The following is a 22,228-nucleotide window of genomic DNA, read 5'->3' as shown; positions in this document are numbered from 1 at the left end:
TTAATTTTGTAACTTTTATATCTGAAAATAATTTTCATGATATGAGTATAAAGATAACATGTAATGACAAGCAGGACATTAATATCCTAGATTAAAAAGTTAAAATTTTAAGACAAGTAATTATAAATTATCTTAATTAATTAACCTAATAATCCTTTTAATTATATAATTTTGTTAACCGAAGCCTTCACGACTTTTGTTAAGATGCATTGAATAGTTATACCATACCATAAATTTTAGGGGTGGTTTTTGATATGGAAAAAAACAAATTTTTGTATGCATGTTAAGTGAAACCCTAAATGCTTCATTTAATATTTTCCTTAATTATAAGATCAAATAAGTTAATTACACAAGTCAAAATTTTATGCAATTAGAAGAACTATTAGGTAACCAACTTCACTTAGGTGGGCTGGCCAGGAGTATCTTCTAAATCCACTATGTGGGTCCTGAAGGTGAGTTTTTCTCCAAGGTCTCGGGTTCTAGTCTTGGGTTTCTCATCTCAAGGTATTTTCTATGAGAAGGAGATTGGAGGTCTAACAAATAACTAATTAAAACTGTCTCCAACACGTCTGAATTAAACTAACTTTACAAAAAAAAAATTAAAAAAATTATTAGGTTAAATTTTTAAAAAAAATTAACCTGACACTCGAATCGCTGTATAGAAGCGTAGATCGATCTCAGGTGCATTGTAACTCAATGAGTTAGATTTTCTTTTTCCTTAAAAACATATGTATATAAAGGTACAACATTTGTTGTCCCGATAGTAAACAAAATAAGCAACAAAAATGAAAATTTCAAACTTAATATATTTGGCAGGGTAAATCTCGTTTTACCAAAAGAAAAAAAAAAGTTTCAATTTAAATCAAAAGAAAATGTAACAGGATAATAAGCTATGATAAATGTTAAAAGGAAAATTATAGATCCTCCTAAACATTAGTATAAAAATCCTCATAAACTCTTAAAAATGTGATAAGTGGATTTTACTTAATTTCTTTTCAAATCTACCTCTTAAATTTTCACATGTTACCGTCTAAGTAATTAGGTTCTTAAGGCTAAATCCACATGTTAAAATTTGGAAGCAAAAGTTGATATTTTCTAATTTTAATTTCAAATTCACATACATTTTAATGTACTCGTATGTAAAAAGTGGGGTAGCCTTATCTTTTAGAAGGGCACATCGTTACTCAATGTCCCTACCAGCAACAAGTCCATAATCATTTAATTATTTTTTATTTTTATTTTTTAAAAAAGTAAAACTTTTAAGACTATTTTAAGTTTACTCCGAACTCTTTCAAGTGCCATTTTAAGTCCCCAATAATCTCATTTAATTAAATTTTCATTAAATAAAAATCTTTAAATACTAGATGGATACCCGCGCGATGCAACGACCATATACTGCGGCGGTGGGTGGAAGTGACAGTGGTTGGTGGTAGTAATTTCCATATCAGCGTTAACAAAATTGCGGGTTACAAAAGAGGGACAATGGTTAGAGCGTACCTTATTTTAGGGTGGAGAGGGTATCATGAGAATAAAAAATGTCCAATGGCAAATAAGGTATTTCAAATACAAAAATTATTAATAGAGGGGATTTATAGATATTAGAAAACTTTGACAAATATTTATTGTAACACCCCAACTAAGGCGGAAAACTCGGGATGTAAGATAAAGCACACGCGCACATGGATGTTATATAGGAATACTAAATGTGTGCATACATTATGCATAAATAGTAAATTTCATAACCAAACAAGCATAATAGTAGTCATCTGACACAAATTCATCCAAGCATTCAAATAAAAGTACGATAAGTTCCCACGCAGGGGAAACGGTTAAGCATATTGCCACCAAGCATAAGTAAAAGCATGCAAACTCCAATCCTAATTCCTGAAGTCTGCTAAGAGTCCCATGCTACCAATCCTAGCCACGATTAGCTTGATTACCTGAAAGGATTACTTAAACGTGTCAACACAAAGGTTGGTGAGTTCGTAGGTTTGAGTATAAACAAGTAGTATAAAAGCGTTTTATGCCGTCAATAGAATTCAATTGTAAAGTAGCATGTAATGGCTAAAGATCAACTTGTACATAAGTAAGCGAGCACACACAATCCTCAATAGGACTAGCTAAAAGTATCAATCGAGCACACACAATCCTCAATAGGACCGACTAATAGTATCAATTGAGCACTCACAATCCTCAACAGGACCGGCTAATAGTATCAATCGAGCACACACAATCCTCAACAGGACCGGCTAATAGTATCAATCGAACACACACAATCCTCAACAGGACCGGCTAATAGTATCAATCGAGCACACACAATCCTCAACAGGACCGGCTAATAGTATCAAGTAGTCATATAGCCATGGAGTGGTAAAAGCAGTTACGACATTTATAAAAGCATAGATAGTATTCCTTTCACCCCAAAATATAAGTATGGAAAAAGGGGCTACGAAGACTCACAGTGATCTGCTACAAGCGTAGTTCTACAAGCACAGAGTATGAGCACAGATATAAGTAAGATATATCTATTGAATCCAAGTATGTCTTGACGTCAACCTAATCACAAGTTATTGAGCATAGATGAATACATGTATTAGTTCTTGTGATAAATTATTCACTGAGTGGTCCTTGATGAACTGATGATTTGGTCCTTTAAAGATCTTTGAACGTTTTGACTCCAAAGGGTTTTACATGAACTGGACTCGAAATGAACGTCTTTGAACTCACACATAAGTATTTATCGTAATATTGAGTTGTATATGCCTTTATTATTGATCTTTTAACCTTAAGAACTCGATTTAATTGTTCATAAAACTTGTTCTTAGTAATTTAGATAGAACATGTTTTAAGTGTGCTCAATTAGGGTTTGCACAATGTACGTTGCTTTAGATCGATTCATGAACTAGCTCGAAGTTAAAGAGTAGACTTTAAGGTGTATAATCGTATGAGAAGGATGTTATGATCTTGGTTTAGTGTTAATTGAGCAAGTATGTTATGTTATGGAACTAATACAAGTTGTTTTATGATTGAATAAAGTCGTCCTAGGGTTTGTTCAAGATCGTCCCTTTGACCCTAGCTCAAGATCGTCTTAGTTCCTAGGGCTCAAGATCGTCCCTCAAGACCGTCCTACAAGACCGTCCTAGTTAACTTAGCTCAAGATCGTTTTAGGTTTCCAAGTCTAGAAGAAGTGTACAAGATCGTTTCAACTTGCAAGTTGGTCAAGATCGTTTCAAGGTAAGGGGGAAACAAGATCGCTTTAGACTTCTGTGTCACAAGATCGTTTCAGCTTGCAACTTATGGTTTACCTGTACGAAGATAACTTCGTTCTCTGCTTCTGCTTCGGATACGGAGCTAGAGCTCCGTATAGGTATATCATCAAGCCCCCAGTCTAAGGAAAGAGGCAGTGACTGACTGTTTTGTTAGACTTCAAAATATCTCGAGGGTCTAAAATGAAAAATTAGGATAGCCAAGGGAAAATACCTTTCATTTACCTGCGAATCCGATCCGTCATTTCCCCAATCACCTCAATCTCTCTGCTCTAATTGCTTTCGCCATCTACAGGTAACTCGAATCTTCTTTTGTGCTTTTTCTTTCGAATCATCATGGCAAAGGTGGGGCGTAGTGATCTTTCTTCTGTTATTACCCCTGAGGGATTACAATGGTTTTGCACCACCTATTTGTCAGATTGTGATAAGACGGTTCAGTTACCATCGTTTGGGCAGACTGTTCAAGACCCACCGCAGGGTTATGTGGTCTTGTATATTGCCCACGTGACCCGGGGGAACATGAGATTCCCGTTGTCCCCCTTTTTTCTCGATGTTCTTAGCCACTGTAACTGTCCGTTTTCTTATATGCATCCCAACGGCGTTGCCCGTATTATTGGTTTTGAGATCCTTTGTCGCGCTCTTGATGGTGAACCGATCGTGGATATGTTTTCTGCCTGTTTTGATTTATGTGACGCTGGTGATTGGGTTACAATTCAAAAGAAACCCAAGGTTGATATATTCCTTTCTGGTAGCACTGATGTACGTGGGTGGAAAAATGAGTTTGTGTTTATTGAGTGTTCCGTGATTCCCGAGGCTTATGAACTTTTGATTGCTGGTGAAAAGCCAACTAAGTTTAAGGAAGTCTGATGTGTGAAAATCTAGTTAAATTAAAATCCTTAAAAATACTCCGAATCGAATACCACACACAATCGGGCAGTGGACCCGTCCGTATGCAATATAGATTAAAGTAAGTAAAAGTTCATTCCACGGAGACTACAAAGAGCTAGCGAGTTTTAAGTAGTTAAAAAGATTTTGGTTTTTGAAGACACCACGTCATCTTGATTTTATGTTGAAAAAGTTAGTTGATTGAAAGAGTTAGAAATTCCGAAGAATTTATCGAAAAGAGAATTGTCTAATATCAAATAGAATTAAAAGATCATCCACTTCGACTCCATGACACACATTATTTAGGTTGCATCTATGTTAAAACCAATTCAACTTGTTGATTTTATAACGAGGTAGAACAAAGAACTCACTAGTTGCGCACCTAGCTTATTACCCTATCCGACCCATTAACCAATCTTTCGACCCCTAAGTTCCGGTGACCACCTTCACTATCAAGACCTACTAAATTGACGAATTTGTATTGTTATTGTAAACAATCTTGTCTATCAATTTTACCAAACCGTTAACACTTTGAATTCTATTATTTATTGCCGTTTATTGTCTTGTTACCACAAGTCAACACCTATTAATTGTACCCAATTAACTAGAACAATGCACTCCTAAACCTAGATACCTCTAAATCATTCATACACTATCAACGAATCAATAGATAAGAACACAAGAACTCAAAACATTAAGATTACGACAAAACGTTTAACAATCAACTTGAATTCAAAAGATTATGCAACCATTATTCAATGTGTCACTTCATCTCAGTGGATAATGAAGTTATTAGCTAGACATAATCATAAATAAATCACAAATAGTAAAAGAAAGAGTAAACATCTTGTACCAAAGTGCGAAAGAGAATGAAAAGCTAAGAAAATCGATGTTTGAATGCCTTGAATCCCTTGAGCAACCCCTAGAACTTGGAGAATGTAAAAGCTGCTAAAAAGTGCCTCAAGAAACCCTAAAATCGACTGGAAGTGAATGTGTCTCGAATGGGAGGGTTTTGGTCTTGTATTTATAGAGTTTATAAAAAGTCTTCACAAACCGACCTCCAGGTGCGACGCAACAAGCATCAGGTGCGACGCACCTGGCCTTGTTTCCAAAAATATCTCCTCCCGATATGCGACACACCACAGGGTTGGTGCGCCGCACCTCCCTGTTTTCTCACATCTTCCAACTTTCTTATCAAAATATGCTCCGCACCAATCTTCCAGGAGCGGCACCAACTCTGTTTTCAGCCAAAACTTGTAATTTTCATTCCGTCTTCATTCGTACACGTCCATGAACCATCCTAATGCATCTTTTAGTCATCCGAAAGCCGTTTCTAACCATTTCACCTGTTCTAAGCCTGCAACCACTAACAATACCATCAAAACATCGAATATACATGTAATTTGCACATAATTAAGCTTAAAACGACTTAGAAACGATATGGGAATGTCTATATAAATGGACATATCAAGGCCGCTCCCCCCATGCCCTTGAGTTACCTCTGTACCATCGTCTTCTGCATAATCCTGTCAAGTTGGATCGCTATCCTGACGTTGTTCTGCATCGGGCCGATATTCTGAAGCAATGGCCCGAGGGAGTTGATTCCAGAATTTGCGTTAGAGGCACCGTTAATTTTCTGTTTACTTTCCCCTTTACTTATTTAATCTCGGATTCACCTTTCTTATCATGGCTCTTTCGTCTTCTCCTTTTTTTTGTAGAGTTTACGCTGGCTGAGTTTGTTAAGGGTCCATTGTTGGAGTGTCACCCTAGGGTTTCTGTGATTCCTGCGAATTTGTCATATGTGGAGCCTGTTGATCACGAGATTGTGGATGTTGAGAGAGAGGTCCCTCCTGCCGTTACTCCTTCCAAGAAGAGGAAGGTTTCATCAAGGTCGTCTTCTAAGGCTGCAAAGGAAAAGGCGAAACCACAGTCCATTTTCGATACGATGCTGCTAGGTGAACTTCAGCCTGGGGAGTTGACTCTCAGTAAGTATTCTTTTACTATTTTCCTTTCTTCGGGGTTTGTTTATTGCTAATACTTTTACGTATCACAGATGTTCCTGAGCCTGATGTGGTGGAGAATGCTTTGCTTCACTTTGTTCCAGAAGATTGGATTCGGGAACTCATGGGCATGGATGCAGGGAACTTGCAGGCTTCTCACAACCAACTTGTGTATATGAGTACTTTGGTGGGGACGGTTGTAGGTGCTCGTCTTCGTTTGTTGGCTGAACAACGAGATGATATGGAGGGGCGATTGGCGAACCTGAGAAAGCGTGGTTATGAGGGGGGTTCTTCCATTTGTGATTCTTGCCATAGGGAGCAGTTTTTTATTGCTCGTTTGCAGAATGGGCAGCTTTATCTGAAGAGGCAATTGGCTGAACAACAAGATCAATGCGCCACACTTGTGAAACAGCTGCAGACTGCTCAGGGGAAGGTCAATCACATGGGGACTTACTGTGAATCAAGTAAGAAGGCCATAGATGAGAGGGATGCCCGTATCGTTGATCTTGAGGGCCAGCTGGCTGGGGCTAACCAAAGAGCTGTTGCTGCAGAACTAAAGTGAAAATGGGTTATATCTGAGGTGATCCCTTATGTCTGTACTGAGCTGATCAGGAGTGAGGAGGCTGGTATGTTGTTGGGAGAGGTGGTGAATGCCAACCGAGCTCAGGAGAGAGCGTCAGTCCTAACCCAGTTAGCCAGGGATTGGCTAGTTTCCCTAGCACCGGATTTTGCTAATCAGTCTACAGAAAGAGTGCTAGCAGCTGAAGATGCCCTTGCCTGTGCAGATTTCCCTTTTGTGAGAGATATTGCCGCCAGTGATTCTTCCTCAGTCGAAGAGTTGCTCCAAAAGAAACCCCGTTCCTCATCTTGATCAATGTTTGTAAACATTAATATTTCTGCTTGTTATACTCTCTAAACATTTTGATTTATATCTTTGTTTAAAGACTTATATCTATGGCTTGAGTTTTAACCAAGCTTTTATCTATACTTATATATATAGATTTGTGTTGTGGTTATGTTGGATTTAACGAGCTTTCTCTTACACCAACATTTAGATATTTTTTAATTACTTGTACGTACACATAATTATTATTTTCAAAAGGTTGCGACCCTGTTCGCTTAAAATTTTTTATTTTTATTAAAAGACTTGCTCCAAATTAGTTGGTATATTTTTTGGAGCTTTGTCCTTAGTGGTAGAAACGACGAAGGTTTACTGCGTTCCATGGTCTTCCAACTGAATTGTCTTCCATGTCGATCAAGTCGTATGCCCCGTTTCCGTAGGCCTGGGCTACCTTCTATGGCCCTTCCCATGTTTGGCCAAGTTTTCCTTTTTCTCCCTCTCCGCTCTGACTATTTAGTCTGAGCACATAATCTCCTGGCTTGAAGGTTGACTTCCGTACCCTTTTATTATAGTAGTTCTCTACTTTTTGTCGGTAGGAAGCTGTTCGTATCGCTGCTATTTCCCTTCTTTCATCCAGGATGTCGAGGTTTATTCGGAGATTCTCATTATTGTTCTCCGTCTCCATGTTGGATACCCTGCAGGTGGAGACCTAAAGCTCCGTTGGTAAAACTGCTTCTGACCCATATACCAGGCTGAAGGGGGCTTATTTTGTTCCCCTTTTTGGCGTGGTCCTTAGTCCCCATAATACTAAGGGTATTTCGTCGACCCATCCTTTTCGAGTAGGTCCCAGCCTCTTCTCAATACCTTTGACTAGATCGCGATTTGTTACTTCGACCATTCCGTTACGCTGGGGATGATATACGGAGGTAACTATTTTTTGTATTTTTAACCAATCGCAGAAATCTGGGAATGTGCCCTTCGAGAATTGTTTTCCATTATCGGAGATGATAATGTGCGGCACCCCAAATCGGCAAATTATATGCTCGAAGACAAACTTTTCGACGTTCTTTCCGGTGATCTCTGTCAGCGGTTTCGCTTCTACCCATTTGGTGAAGTAATCGATCACGACAATCAAAAACCTGTGTCCTGATGGTGCTGCTGGTAATGGTCCAACTATGTCTATTCCCCATTGTGCGAAGGGCCAAGCTGAAATAACGGAGGTCATATCCTGTTTGGGCATTCTACTGACATTTGCGTGTAGTTGGCAGTTTACACATACTCGTATCGTTGCTGATGCATCCTGATGCATAGTTGGCCAACAGTAGCCGAGTCGTAGTATCTTTGCTACTATCGACCTTGGGCTGGCATGGTGTCCGCATGTCCCCCCGTGTGTTTCTGTTATTATCATATTTTCTTCGTTTGGTCCGACGCACCTCAACCATGGGGTCAGGAAGGCTTTCTTGTACAGAACTCCGTCCATTAATTTGAACTGAGGCGCTTTAATTCTTATTTTCTGAGCTTCGTTCTTATCTTCTGGGAGGAGCCCACTTACTAAATATTCCTTTACAGGTGTCATCCAGTTATTCGGGTCTTCGGTGACTATTGCTAGTACCTCCTGCCCTTCTATTGATCTATCTTCGACAACTTCTATTAGGACGTCTTTGGCTAAATGAGAAAATTTTAGGGATGCCAATTTGCTGAGTGCATCCGCTTTTTGGTTCTGATTCCTCCTTATGTGTTCTATTTCGAACGATCCGAAGCAATTTATCAATTCATGAACTTTTTCCAAATATTTTTTAATTGTTGGTTGTTTCGCTTCGAATTCCCTTTGGACTTGCTTGGCCACTAGCTGCGAGTCTACATACACATGTATGTGTCAGACTTTCACGTCCTTCGCTATCCGGAGACCTGCTAATAGTGCTTCGTATTCTGCTTCATTGTTCGTTGTGTCGAACTTGAATCGCAACGCGTAGGTATATTCCTTCTGATTTGGTCCTATCAGCATTAGGCCTGCTCCGGAGCCGCTCTTGCTTGACGCCCCGTCAGTATATAGCTGCCATTTGTTGCTATCTCGCTCTTTGGTGATGGCGAGTGTGCTCGAGTGACTCGTGACCACGGTTTCCTTATTATGCCGGGTTTCTGCTATGAAGTCCGCAAGCACTTGACCTTTCATAGAGCTTCGAGGACAGAATTCTATGTCATGTTCCCCGAGTTCGATGGCCCATTTGGCCATTCTCCCCGATTTTTCGGGTTTTAGCAGCACCTGCTTTATTGGTTTGTCTGTTAGGACTACGATGTTGTGGGCCTAGAAGTATCGTCGGAGCCTTCTAGCGGTATGGACTAATGCTAAGACCAGCTTTTCGAGCTCCGGGTATCGCGCTTCTGCTCCTTGCAGGATCCGACTGACGAAATAGATGGGAATTTACTTCCTGTCTCTTTCAGCCAGCAGTACGGAGCTTACACATTCCTTGGATGCCGCAATGTATATATACAAAGTCTCTCCTACTATCGGGGACGTCAAAGTTGGCAGTTTCGCGATATATTTTTTCATCTGCTCGAATGCTTCGTTGGCCTCAACAGTCCATCTGAAAGTCTTCTTGTCTATGCATCCTTTAAGCATTTTGAAGAATGGAAGTTGTTTTTCGGCACCTCTGGACAAGAATCTGCTTAACGCTGCCAATTTTCCATTCAAGCTTTGTACTTCCTTTATCAAAGTTGGCGGGAGCAGCTGCGAAAGCTTGTTGACTTTTGACGGGTTGGCCTGGATCCCCTTCTTTGTTATGTAATATCCTAGAAATTTCCCTTCTTCCACGCCGAATGAGCATTTCTTTGGGTTGAGTTTCATGTTGATTCCTCTCAACGTGTTGAAGGTCTCCTGCACATCTGTTAGCAAGTCTTCTTCGCTTCTGCTTTTGATGACCATGTCGTCCACGTAGGCTTCTAGGTTTCTGCCTAATTGGTGATGAAAGACCTTATCCACGAGCCGCTGATACGTGGCCCCTGCATTTTTGAGCCCGAACGGCATTTTCGTGTAACAATATATTCCCTTGCTGGTGTAGAATGACGTCTTTGCCTCATCTTCTTTGGCCATCTGTATCTGGTGGTATCCTTTGTACGCATCTAGAAAACACTTTAACCTGAAATCCGCTATAGATTTAACCTTCCAGTCGATCTCGGGCAGAGGATAACAGTCCTTTGGCGTCGCCTTGTTTATGTTTGTGAAGTCTACACACATTCGCTATCCTCTGTCACTTTTCTTTACCATGACTGGGTTGGCTACCCATGTGGGGTATACTGATTCTCTGATTATCCTGGCCTTCAGGAGCTCGTCGACTTCCTTTAATGCAACTTGGTCTTTTTCCGCTGCCAAGGATATCTTCTTTTGATGGACTGGGTTAGGTGCTTATGTTCGTTTAACCTGTGCTCCGTTATAAATTCCTTACCCTGAACTGGTATTTTTCAAGGTATTCCTGTCATATCGGAATATTCCCATGCGAAGACATCCATGTTATCTTCTAACAGTTTTCGAAGCTTTGGTTTGAACTTTGGGGGCAACTGTTTCCCTATCATGATTAGCTGCTCCGGGAAAGCCGGGTTTATGGCGATACCTTCATCTTTGTCCTGTTCCGTGGTCGTAGGGATAGTAACCTTTGTTTCTTCCGGGCCCGTTTCACATCATGGACGTGTTTCCCGTGGCGACGGAGGGACTCTATCGTCCCCACCCCTTCTGGGGTCAGAAACTTGACTACGGAGTGGATCGTAGACGCAACGATCCCCAGTCTTTTCATAGCAGGTCTCCTCAATAGTACGTTATAGGGCGAAGGTGACCTTACTATAACGAAGTCTAGACTCTTTGTCCTGATCGTTGGAGGTTGGCCAATTCGGACTGGTAAGCGAATTTCCCCTATTGGCCAAGTTCGCTCTCTTGCGAATCCGATTAAGGGTGCCTTCGGGGAGGTTATCGAGCTCCGAACTAGATCAGGAAGCTGCAGAAAGCAGTGCTCGTAGAGAACGTCGCACTCGCTCCCTCCGTCTATGTACACCCTATGAACCAGGATATCACAGACTGAGATCTGTATTACCAGCGGGTCCTCTGAGAAATTGTCGACTTCGTTGAAACCGAAGGTTATGTCGGCGATGACATCCTCGGCATCCTTTCTTTTACTGACGATCTTGGGAGGGACCGAAAGCGACCTGTAACTGCCGTTTTGGGTACTTCCCAGGTCTCGGTCGGCCATATGTAGTTCTCTTGATAAATGGTGGGTTCGAGTTTGCGTTCAGGCGGGTCCCACGGATGGCGCCAATTTGTTTGATCAAATAATCGCACTATGGCTCAACCGGAGGTGTGAGTTGGGTTGTGGGTGTTGAACGACGATTCCCTTACGGTCAGAGGGTCTAGATAACCGCTTTACGCCGGATGGTTTTGTGGCTAAGTCGATTTGTTCGACTTAGGGTTTTATTTAGGGTTTATTCGGAGGTCGAATAAACCGTGTGTTAGGGTTTTTAGTTTGTATTTGTGAATCTGTATGATCCTTGTGCCGTGAGGCTCCTCCTCTATTTATATAAAGGGTAGATAACTTGGAGAGGAAGGTAAGAGAATTAGGGTAGATCTCTTCCTCTTTTATGAATATCTTGTTTCTTCTTGAGGAGATTTGTGGTAATCTTGTTACCAAGTTGTGTCCGAATATATCGGAGCCTCGATATATATTTAATAGGTTGTTTTATGGAATTGATCTATATCCGATATTTATTGTATATCTCTTCGAAGCTTGGTATTTATTACCTTTGGAGCTCCGGGATGATTATGTTTAGCGGGGGTGAAGCTCCATTATGGTTTACCTGTACGAAGATAACTTCGTTCTCTGCTTCTGTTTCGGATACGGAGCTAGAGCTCCGTATAGGTATATCATCACTTAACAAATACAAAATGTTCATACAATGAGTTAAGTGACAAAACTAAAGTACCAAAAAAAATGTATGTACACACATACATATATACGGCCATATATATATATATATATGAATGAGAAAGAAATGTACCATGAAGTCCTAAGTGTAGTACTTGTATCTTATACATATAACCTATACTTATACAATTATCAACTAACAAAACTAAAATACCCTTTCAATTTTTAAAACCAAAACCGGCCCCCCTTTCCCCAAAACCATTTACCCAATCAAAAAACATATCTTGACTTCACACTCCCCATACACAAACCCTTTACACACTCTTCATTTCTCTCCATTTCCCAAAACTTTCACACGCACTCAACCACATTTCTCTCTCAAAAATTCTGCATTTCCTCTTCCTTTTCTTCCTCCATTTTCGGCCAAGAACAACAAGGAAAAAGCATGGGAAAAATCATATCTAATCTACAATACTAATAAGGAAAGGGTTAATCAAGGAGTATATCAAGCTAGGATTTAGGGTTATTTCAAGCAAGGATTATGGTTGTTTGGAGGCTGGAAAGCCACGAAATTTTCTGCATAAAACCATCTTCAAATCCGAGTTCATTAAGGGTATAAGTCATCATCTCTTTGTTTAATCTATGTTGTTTTTGTAGATACTAAAATACCTTTATCAAAAATCATGTTTTTCTTTGATTTTCTTCTTGAGTTATACTCAATGAGAGCAAGGTTTATAGATTCTTATCTCACATGTTCATGCATCTAAAGATCTAGAGAAAGGATTCAATGATTCAACAAGAACAAGATCCAAGAGTTAGTAGTTGAATGATTTGCTATAAAATGGTTAAATGGGCCTCACTTAAATGATTTTCTATCAAAAAAAATATGTTTATAGTTCTGGAATTTTTCATAAAAATGATGTTTTCAAAAAGTGGATTAAAGTTCATAGCTTGATTATGTTCAAAAAGGTTAGATCTTGACATGCATGTACATAGTTTGTGTTAGAATAGCTTGTTAAAAGTTTGGTTTTGAGATGGATCTTTGATGAATGATCTTGAATATGTTTGAAATCAGTAAATATTGATGTTAAAATGATGCAAAATGAGTGTTGATCTTGTAAGTGATAGATTAAAGTGCTAATTAAGCAAGAAAGGTCATTGGTGAGTTGATATGATCAAGAACAAATCTGACAGAAACCATTTTTTGTCTTGGAACGGGTAAACTGGGCATGTGAGAGCCGTTTCAAGCACAACTTTCAAAATAAAAGTTGTATATAAGAGAGTTAAGTTTAACCTCCAACTATAATTACTCAAAAATACTGAACCAAACGAAAGATATGATTTTTCTACTAAAACTGGTCAAGGCTGCATTTTTGTCTGAATATTTATCAACTTTAACAATTTTTATCTCCTAATCCATAAGGTTATAGAAGGTCAAACTTGGTGAAAGGTGAGTTCAACGTGTCCATAACTTAAAATAAATTTTTGGGATTTTTCTGAAAGTCATATCACTAAGAACTTTTATAAAACATTTCAAGTCGCCAAACAGTAGCCTTTTTGACCACATTAGTTTACGTAATTTTTATACATAGTAAACCTTATCTAAAAATTCACCAAAAATTCACCAAAATACTAGATACAGATAAGTCTCTGTGTAAAAATCATGAAGGTCCAAATAATTCGGCTTGACCCCAAAATGATAGCCAAGATTTCATAAAAATGTGAAGTAAAAACAGAAAATTCTGAAGTAAACTAATAATTTGTGTAATGAGCTAAGGAATGGACTAAAAACCATGGTGGTCTAAACTGGCCCAACTAGTGAACCCATAAGGAACCTAAATCAGTAGGCCCACTTGGCCCAATAAACCATATAACCCAATAACCAATACAACCCATTAAGCATCTAGCCCAAATAAGGTTAAGCCCAATAACTAAATGAAGCCCATGACACTTAGGCCCAATTGGTGATGACCCATAACACTTAAGCGAATTTCATAAACCCGAATAATGATAAGACATATTGAGAAATATGTGAGTAAAAGATAAGCGTAATCCAAGTAACATAGAAGATAACTAAGCGGAATGGACATAAGTAATTGCGTGAACCAAACTATAAATTGATATCACAAATGCAAATTGGTGCTAAAATCGGTTACACATCAAATGAGGAATAAGGATAATATAACTTAATATGGCATTCCCATATGATAATCTAAGATGCCAAACAAAACCACAAATGAAGACAAATTACCCAAATTCTAACAACTTATAACTACATGTATATTGAAAGTGACCTTTTACACCATTAATCTCTACAACCAAAAAGATACGAATATTAGCAATACACTTGGATCCCATAATTGATGACGACTTAATGAAAGTGACATTTCTAAGTAATGGCTTAAGATAGGAACTTATGTATATTAGTCCTCTCGTAGGGATAATCTTGGCTTTGAAATATGGATGAGGACCATGATGGAATATATGATCAAGGAAGCAATAGATGGGAAGTACCCATTTTGGATAAGTATATATAATGCTCTGCATATCAAGGTGAGTCATAGCCCCCTTTCAAACTCTTTTATGTGTTTTACTTTCGGGGTGAAAAGCATGATAAATAAAATTGCTTTCTTTTATGAAATGGTATTTGGAAGAATGATTTTGATATGAGAACTATGTTGTATGTTCAATGTGATATATATTATATGATGAGCTTGAGTACTATCAAACTGTTTCACCTCGGTACACTACTATTAACTCCGAAAAGGGGAGGCATGTAGTTAGAGGGTTGCGCAACTAGGATTCGTCCACTAACCCACAAAAATAAAGGTGACAGGTTGATTGGCCGCCTCCGTGGCCGCCCTCAACGGCTACCGACCTAAGGGTGCTCTAATCTACTTTATATCTTAATGGTCGTCTCCAAGGCACGACCCAATTGTGGTTAAAGCACTTGATTGACAGCTTGTGCTATTAAATGAGATATTATGTTGGTTGGGACATGAAATGGTCTTAGTAGTGGCTCAAGCACAAACTCATCAAATTATGCCTTTGGCTAAATGTTATTGATTTTATTATGATGGATATTATGGAATGAACATACGGTTTGGGTATTGGACCTTATATGAAATCTTGAAAGTTGTTGAAGTTGGCGATATTGAAATCTTGATGACCGAATGGTTTTGATGTGATAAATGATTAAAAGATTTACATATTTTTCTCTTGCGATGATTTTGACAAATGAGAGCTTTGTAAGTTACCATGGATTTTTCCAAGTCTTGAAAAGACATTATTGTATTTGGAAAACTTGATATTTGGAGATGAGAATTTTGTCGGTCATATGGTTTGGGTATTTCGAAATATAACAATAATATGTTTTCTAAGTGTTAAAATGGGTATGTACCAAGGTTTAGTTAAAAAACCTATACACTCACCAACTACGTTTTCGTAGTTGACACTTTTTCTTCATACTTTTCAGGAAATAAGCTTAAGCTTTGAGGATGTATGTAACACCCCAATATTTTAACGTAATAGAAAATTGAATTTTTTTTATATAGTTTTAGCATTTAATTAATTTCCTAGTATTTTGTTTTGAGATAAGGGGTTAATTTAGTTGGAACTTTAGTGCATAGCGGGTATTATACCCATACAAATTTAAAAGAAAACGTGGCTAGGGGAGGGGATACCCAGCCACAATTTCTATTTGGGATCAATACTTCTATTCTCTTCTCTACAATCTTCTTCATTTTAATCTTCTCTTCATATTATTACAATAAATCAAATTAATCAATCAATCATTCAAGTGAATAACAACCATCAATAATCCTCAATAAACAAATTTGAAAAGCTAGGGTTTGTGTAAGAGGAGGTGGTGGCTGAATTTTTCAAGAAGAAAAGAAGAAGAATTGGAAATTTTATAATTGTTTGATTTCTCTTTGAGGTAAGGAATTCCCCATAATTGTTGAATTATAAATTAGGGTTTTTATTGTTGAAATTAGGGTTCTTAAATATTGAAACTGGGATTTGGTTATATGTGGGGATTTTGATGAACCCTAATGAAAATTTAAAAAGGAAAATTTTGGGGGTAATGAAAATAAGTCTTTATGGTAAGACTTCATACTGATAAACTATGTATTTTTGGTGTTTGGCTAGAATTAAATTTTGAAATTTATTATGGAACTTATGATGAAAGATCTTGTGTAGCCAAACACCATAGTGATTGAGGTCATAGTGAATTTAGTTAGATGATTGCGAATTAAATGAGTTTATAGAACTCATTGCTAAACAATATATATTGTGTAGATGGTGAAAAGCATCTTGTTAAGTCTAGTAGCCATATTGTGCATAGTAGCCAAGTAGAGCCTAATAACCAAAATCAAGGTGAGTGCATATTTATATGTTCATAGTGTTGTTATATGGAGGACATAGGTGGGTAAATTCCTATAACCCAATTGTGTTTTGAATTTGTGTAAGACTAGTAGAAGATGATGTACCTACTAGCATATATTGAGTGTAAGACTAGTAGATGATGAGATACCTACTAGCATATATTGATTTTGTGTTAGACTAGTAGATAATGAGATACCTACTAGCATATATCCTTGGCCAAGTAGAATATACATGATCATGAATTGTTTGTCGTTGTCTTGATTGTTGAATGAATGGTTCAAGTTGTTTATATGCATTTAAATTGATATAGCTATATTGATCATACATATATGCATTCACTAAGCTTTATGGCTTATATTTTAGTTGTTTAATTTTTATAGGAAGTGGTAGTAGCAAGGAGAAGGAGTTGGCCAAGTGAAGCTAAGTTAGAAGATCGTTGATTATTGCTTTTGAAGATTGACATTTTGGGTAAACTTAATAGACAATCTCTCTTTGACCCATGTGGCTCTTGATACTTGTTCTTTTGATAAACAAGTCAATTTTGTGTAAAACTTTTGTAAATGCCCAACCTTTGGGTTCTTTGAATTATATGTGGTAATGTGAATAACTAGTAGGGCAATGACTCGGGTAAGCGACCCGTTTCGTTGTAACTTGGTTAACCCATTAATGGGTGATGCAATGATTTTGGTAACAAAGTTGTGTATAAGTAGGAATTTTGATGTCAAATGTTTGGTTTAAAGATGGAAGATTGTTTTGATATATGTAACTTTGATATATAAGTTGAGTCATGTGTGGAAATCAGATTTTGAAGAAAAGTGCTGAGCAGATTTCTCCCACTGCGCCGTAGTGGGGGAGTTTAGTTCCACTGCGCCGCAGTGGGGGCTTTTGGTCGAACTGGACCGAGACTTTCCACTGCGCCGCAGTGGGGTCCCTAAAAAAAAAATTACGGTTTTCAATTAAAAGAGTTTGGTTCTTACAATTTATATGCTTAATGATTATTTGCATTGCACTTTGGAGTCAAAGATCAAACCTTGTGATGGGCAATGGAATCCGCCTTGATCATTGTAGTATACTACTTCGTGTGTTTGTTATTTGTTTCGTGAAATTAATATTCAAGTATGGTGGACGCATTTGTACTTGGAAATTGGTTCACATGCTTGTACATTTGTAAATTCTTTTATCAAATAAAACTATGGTGAATGTTATTTATAATTCTTTTGTTTTGAATACTCGACTTTATGTACATCTCATTGTTCCGCCTTAGTTGGGGTGTTACATGGTGAAGATAGTAGTAACGACGACCGATGGTGGTTAGATTGTTGATTAGTGTAGTTATTTTAGCATTTGAGGGATATATAATTTGAAATTATTCATACTTGTATTGTATTGGTAGACCATGTAGGTTAAGTGTGATAAACTAGGAAGACAATTTAAGTTAGGGGTGTAAAAAATGAACCGAAAAACCTGTCCGAACCGTGTGATCCGAAACCAAAAAAAACAAATCGGAAACTGAAACTCGAAAAAACAAAAACCAAAAAACCGATGTATAACTGTTGGGTTACGGTTTTTAATATTCATTACCCGTAGTTAACCGAACCGAATTTTGATATATGCCTACATATATGATATAATCATATATATGTACATTTACCGAATACATCATTTAAATACTACTTAGCTAATTTTTATATTTGTTGCTTAAAATTTTAACAATTCTAAGTAATTTTCTTATACAAACAACATCTATTTAATAAAAGTTGTTAACTTTGTTTAAAATATTTAGAGGACATTGTTAATAATGGTACTCTTAGATAAAAACATGCATTGCATAAATATAATATTAGAAAAAATATTTCAAAATTAGATGTAATGTATATTTTATTTATAAATTAAAATACTAATATAGTTAAATAACTATTATACATAAAAAAAGATTAACTAATTACAATGTAACATGACTATTATAATTGAAAACTTGAACTTTATATTAGCAAGACTTTATAAATGGTTAACTGTATATCGAACCGAAATTAACCCATTTTTTTGGATAACCGAATAAGACGGTTCAAAATTTTTAGTAAACCGAACTGAAACCGAAATCGAAAAAACGGTTCAAAATTTCTAGTTAAGCGAACCGAACCATTTACAGCCCTAATTTAAGTATATTGGTTTATTCTTGAGAAATGGGTGGGGGTGTGATGAAATGCTTTATATAGTAGTATTATAAATTGTGTTGTAAATATTGGTAGATACAATCGACTTCTTCGAATCGGCTTGTGTATCGGCTTGTGTATCGGTGGGCTACTAAGACAAGTTTGCCATAGTCGAACCAAAAATCGATCAACATCATAAAATCGGGTCAACTTTGGTCAAACTCGGTCATATCGTTCAAGAATCGGCCAGATTTGGTCAAGAATCAGCTATATCAGATTGAGTCAACAATAGTCAAACTTTTTTTTATTTACACTTCCAACATTTTTTTTTTTAAAAGGATTATTTGGTGAATTATGTTATTATTTATAGAGAATTATGTTCAAAATGGAGAATTATGTTAATGTTTATAGTAATTAAGTTTTAGTTTGAAATTTTTTTTTTATATTTTTAATTTTCTATTACATAAAAATTTAAAAACTATTATTTTGATATATAGAATTTCAATCCGATTTTTTCCCTGACCCGATCTGATTTTCAAAAATCATGACTCCCCCTCGTCAATGTGATCCAATTCCCGAGTTTCACAACTTTGATTATAAAAAAATATTTTGTAATCAACTATTGTCATCTTCTTAAAGTTAATTAGAAAGGTTTTAATTTCATTTGTTAGCAGAAACTAATATGCATCCGTGAGAACATAAATTTTGAATGTAGCTAGGTTGAATCGTATAAACGATTTTACCTAATGTATCTTAATTTGAATAGATACATTATGAGGTAAGGTCCATGTTAAAACAATTCATACATGGACATATATAATATTAAGTATAATTTGTTCCATATATCATACGTCTATTAACATAGAGTTATAACTTAAAAGTTCTGATTGTTATTTCAAGTTATATTATTTTGATATGAACCTTGTTGACGTATTATTGTTATAGAAAAGTTTATCATAATATACAAAATAATATACTGTGAAGCATAACGATGTTGTAACTTAATTATAGCTTTATTGCATTACTTTTATGAATATCATATTGTTAACTTGTGTGTGTTAATGTATTATGACATTAGTATATTATTTTTTTATACTTTTGTATAATTGGTTAAGATAATTAAGCAATGAGCCAATTCCTCAAAAAAAAAAAACCACGATCTTATTATTTTGGTACGGTATTCGATTTCTACTTTTGATAATAACCGGTTCTAGTACCAACCTTTTCATTACGATACCGAAAACCATCCCTGTTACTATTATTTAGTTAAGAATTGCTTTTAGTCAAACCATAGTTACATAATTCGGTGAACAACCCATGAATTTCAATGAGTGCGAACTGGAATCAGGTATGGACACGATCCCAATCGCCTTTAGTTTGCAATTAATGAAAATGACGATCCGAGATAAGCAAATTTAGTGAACACAAAAGGGCAAGTTCAGCGAATTTTATTGTTCCAGATCGTGGTTATGGAGTGTTTGGTTCACAATTGAAACTTGTAAATAAGAAAATCTGTTGTTAAAAAGATGATTATAAACAAAAAAAAGAGGCGTGAAAATGTGTGTCATATAAGGGTTTGTATATTTTAGTCAATTACTATCACACCCCGCCCAAGGCGAGCCCAAACGGATAGTGACTTCTTGAGATCACAATCACAAATTATAACAAACGACCTCTAAATGAGACGTTTTGAAATATTATAGATATGAATACCAGGATCTTACTTCACACAAGACTTATTCTAGAGGTTCTAGAAAACAATTAGTTTAATCCAAAAACGCTTGAAAAACTCCGTTCTTTAATGAATGCATGTGACTCCCAAAAATAACATGCTTCTTCTACTTATATTCTGAGTATTTAATTTCTTGAGAATACACTAAAATACATCAATATAAAGTTGGTGAGTTCGTAAACTTTTACCATAAACGTTTACATGGATCACAAGATTTCAATTTTTGTATAAATATCATAACAGATATAAAAAGACTAATAGTTTCGTATGCTATGCCTTGAGTGTCGATGCCTTAACCATTGCTACCCCTTTAGTTTGTGTTTCGCTCCAACACTGTAACTTCAAATATCATATGCACGTTTAACCCAACTAGCATGACTATCCTGGACAGGGGTGTCAACCCCGATAGTACTATCCATAATGTTCGCGTGTTTGTTTCACGGCTCAAGTTAACAAGGGGCTTTCATGAGTGATTGTATACATATACACAAACTATTAAAAGTACATGTATACATAAAATTGAGCAGTGTATTCTCACCCTAAAATATAAAATACATTAAAAGAAGGGCTACGAGACTCACCTCTTACGGTAGTGGGTATGATAGTGAATGAGAGTGACATGAGTGTTGACGAACAAGACATTCAATTCAGATTCACAGTATCCTATGCATATTTAGAGTTTGTTTAACGGTCATGAATTCTACATATAGGTACTAAGAATGTTGTACGTTATTTCTAATATGCTTGTCAACTTACGTAGTTAATAGATAGTAACAATATTGTTACTTGTTTAAAGATAATATTTGTAAGTATATAATGTCTTTATAAAAATGGTATACAAATCTATACCTGTAATTCTTTACATAAGATATGTTTGTTTTATAAATAATAATTGTATGCTAATTAAAATACATATATAATTATATGTAGAAATGACCAAGTAGTTAAGAAGTAATTATGCTTTATAGTTTTTCTTCTAAAAATATACGAGTAGTTGACAAGCATATATAATAACAATAAGATTATGAGTGTTAATATATTTGGTAGAATTCTTACGTAAAGAAGATGATTTTGAAGGATTAGAATCAAGAAGGATCGAAATGACTTGGCTAGCATGAACATTAACACCCTTGAATTTGAAGTTCCTAGTTGTTAAAAACCCAAAGCATTTGTATTTTCAAGACTTCAAAACTTGAACGTGAGGAATTATAAGAAAGCCAAACCAACCATGCATCAGCTAATATTTTTGAGCTATGAGAGTATTGCAACACCGTAGCTTAATAACCCAAGAAAACGAACTCGAAAGATACTCGTAAAGATCTGAGAATGGACTCAAAACGATCTAGAAGTTAACCTCGCCATTATTTGACGACCAGCGCGCAGTAAGACAGTCCAACAAAACGCAGTTAAGAACCACAACAAGACCACCCTTTGATCTTTATGTAACCACCCTAGCTTATCACCATGACCAACCACTTTGTTGCTCCTCCCTCACATCTGTTTCGAACAGCCCCTGCGACCTTGAAACCCATAAAGTCGTGGGTTATGGGTGTTCTTGGAGGGTATTTTGTAATGATTTTAAGGCTGTGTATGGCTTTGCTTCGGGATGAAGTTGGGGCTGTTTGACAGCCATTTCAGCCATGAGAAAACAAGAGGGAACAAGAAGATTCGAGGTGAAGGTGTAAAGAAAATGGTTGGATTTATAAGCTATTTATAGGCATGAATCTCCCTTGCTTCCCAAGTTCACTGCCATATTAGTAGCTATTTACAGGCCAAGTGTCCACACACCATTGGTGACTAATTAAGAATTAAGTTAACTGCTATGTGAATTAGTCATGCATAGCCGTACAAGACAAAAACAAGTTGATTGTAGTTGCTTTGTAAGCTGCTTGAATGATTTGTGGATGTGCTAAAGCCTTGAGGCATCGACGTATATTGAGGAAGAAATAAAAGTCAAGAATTTTCATGTGTTTTTGACTAAGTATGGACATGTATCTTAACAAGTTAAATTATGCTTAAATAAAACAAACCTTGAGGCTTGAAGTTTAAACATTTACA

At 36.7% G+C, this 22,228-nt stretch overlaps 1 protein-coding gene across 1 annotated transcript; it reads right to left on the bottom strand.

Annotated features, from left to right (window-relative positions):
- Positions 1-7,755: 7,755 nt before the first annotated feature.
- On the bottom strand, positions 7,756-9,225 carry LOC122595267. Its single transcript, XM_043767608.1, has 2 exons — positions 8,901-9,225; positions 7,756-8,849 (listed from the first exon to the last, which is right to left on the bottom strand). Exons 1-2 carry the CDS (start codon positions 9,223-9,225, stop codon positions 7,756-7,758), a joined length of 1,419 nt encoding a protein of 472 aa, XP_043623543.1.
- Between the last annotated feature and the right edge of the window lie 13,003 nt (positions 9,226-22,228).

Source organism: Erigeron canadensis, chromosome 4, assembly GCF_010389155.1.
Source record: "Erigeron canadensis isolate Cc75 chromosome 4, C_canadensis_v1, whole genome shotgun sequence".
NCBI lineage: Eukaryota > Viridiplantae > Streptophyta > Magnoliopsida > Asterales > Asteraceae > Erigeron > Erigeron canadensis.
Note: the sequence above shows the minus strand (reverse complement) of the source record. Positions and strands in the feature narration are given on the sequence as shown.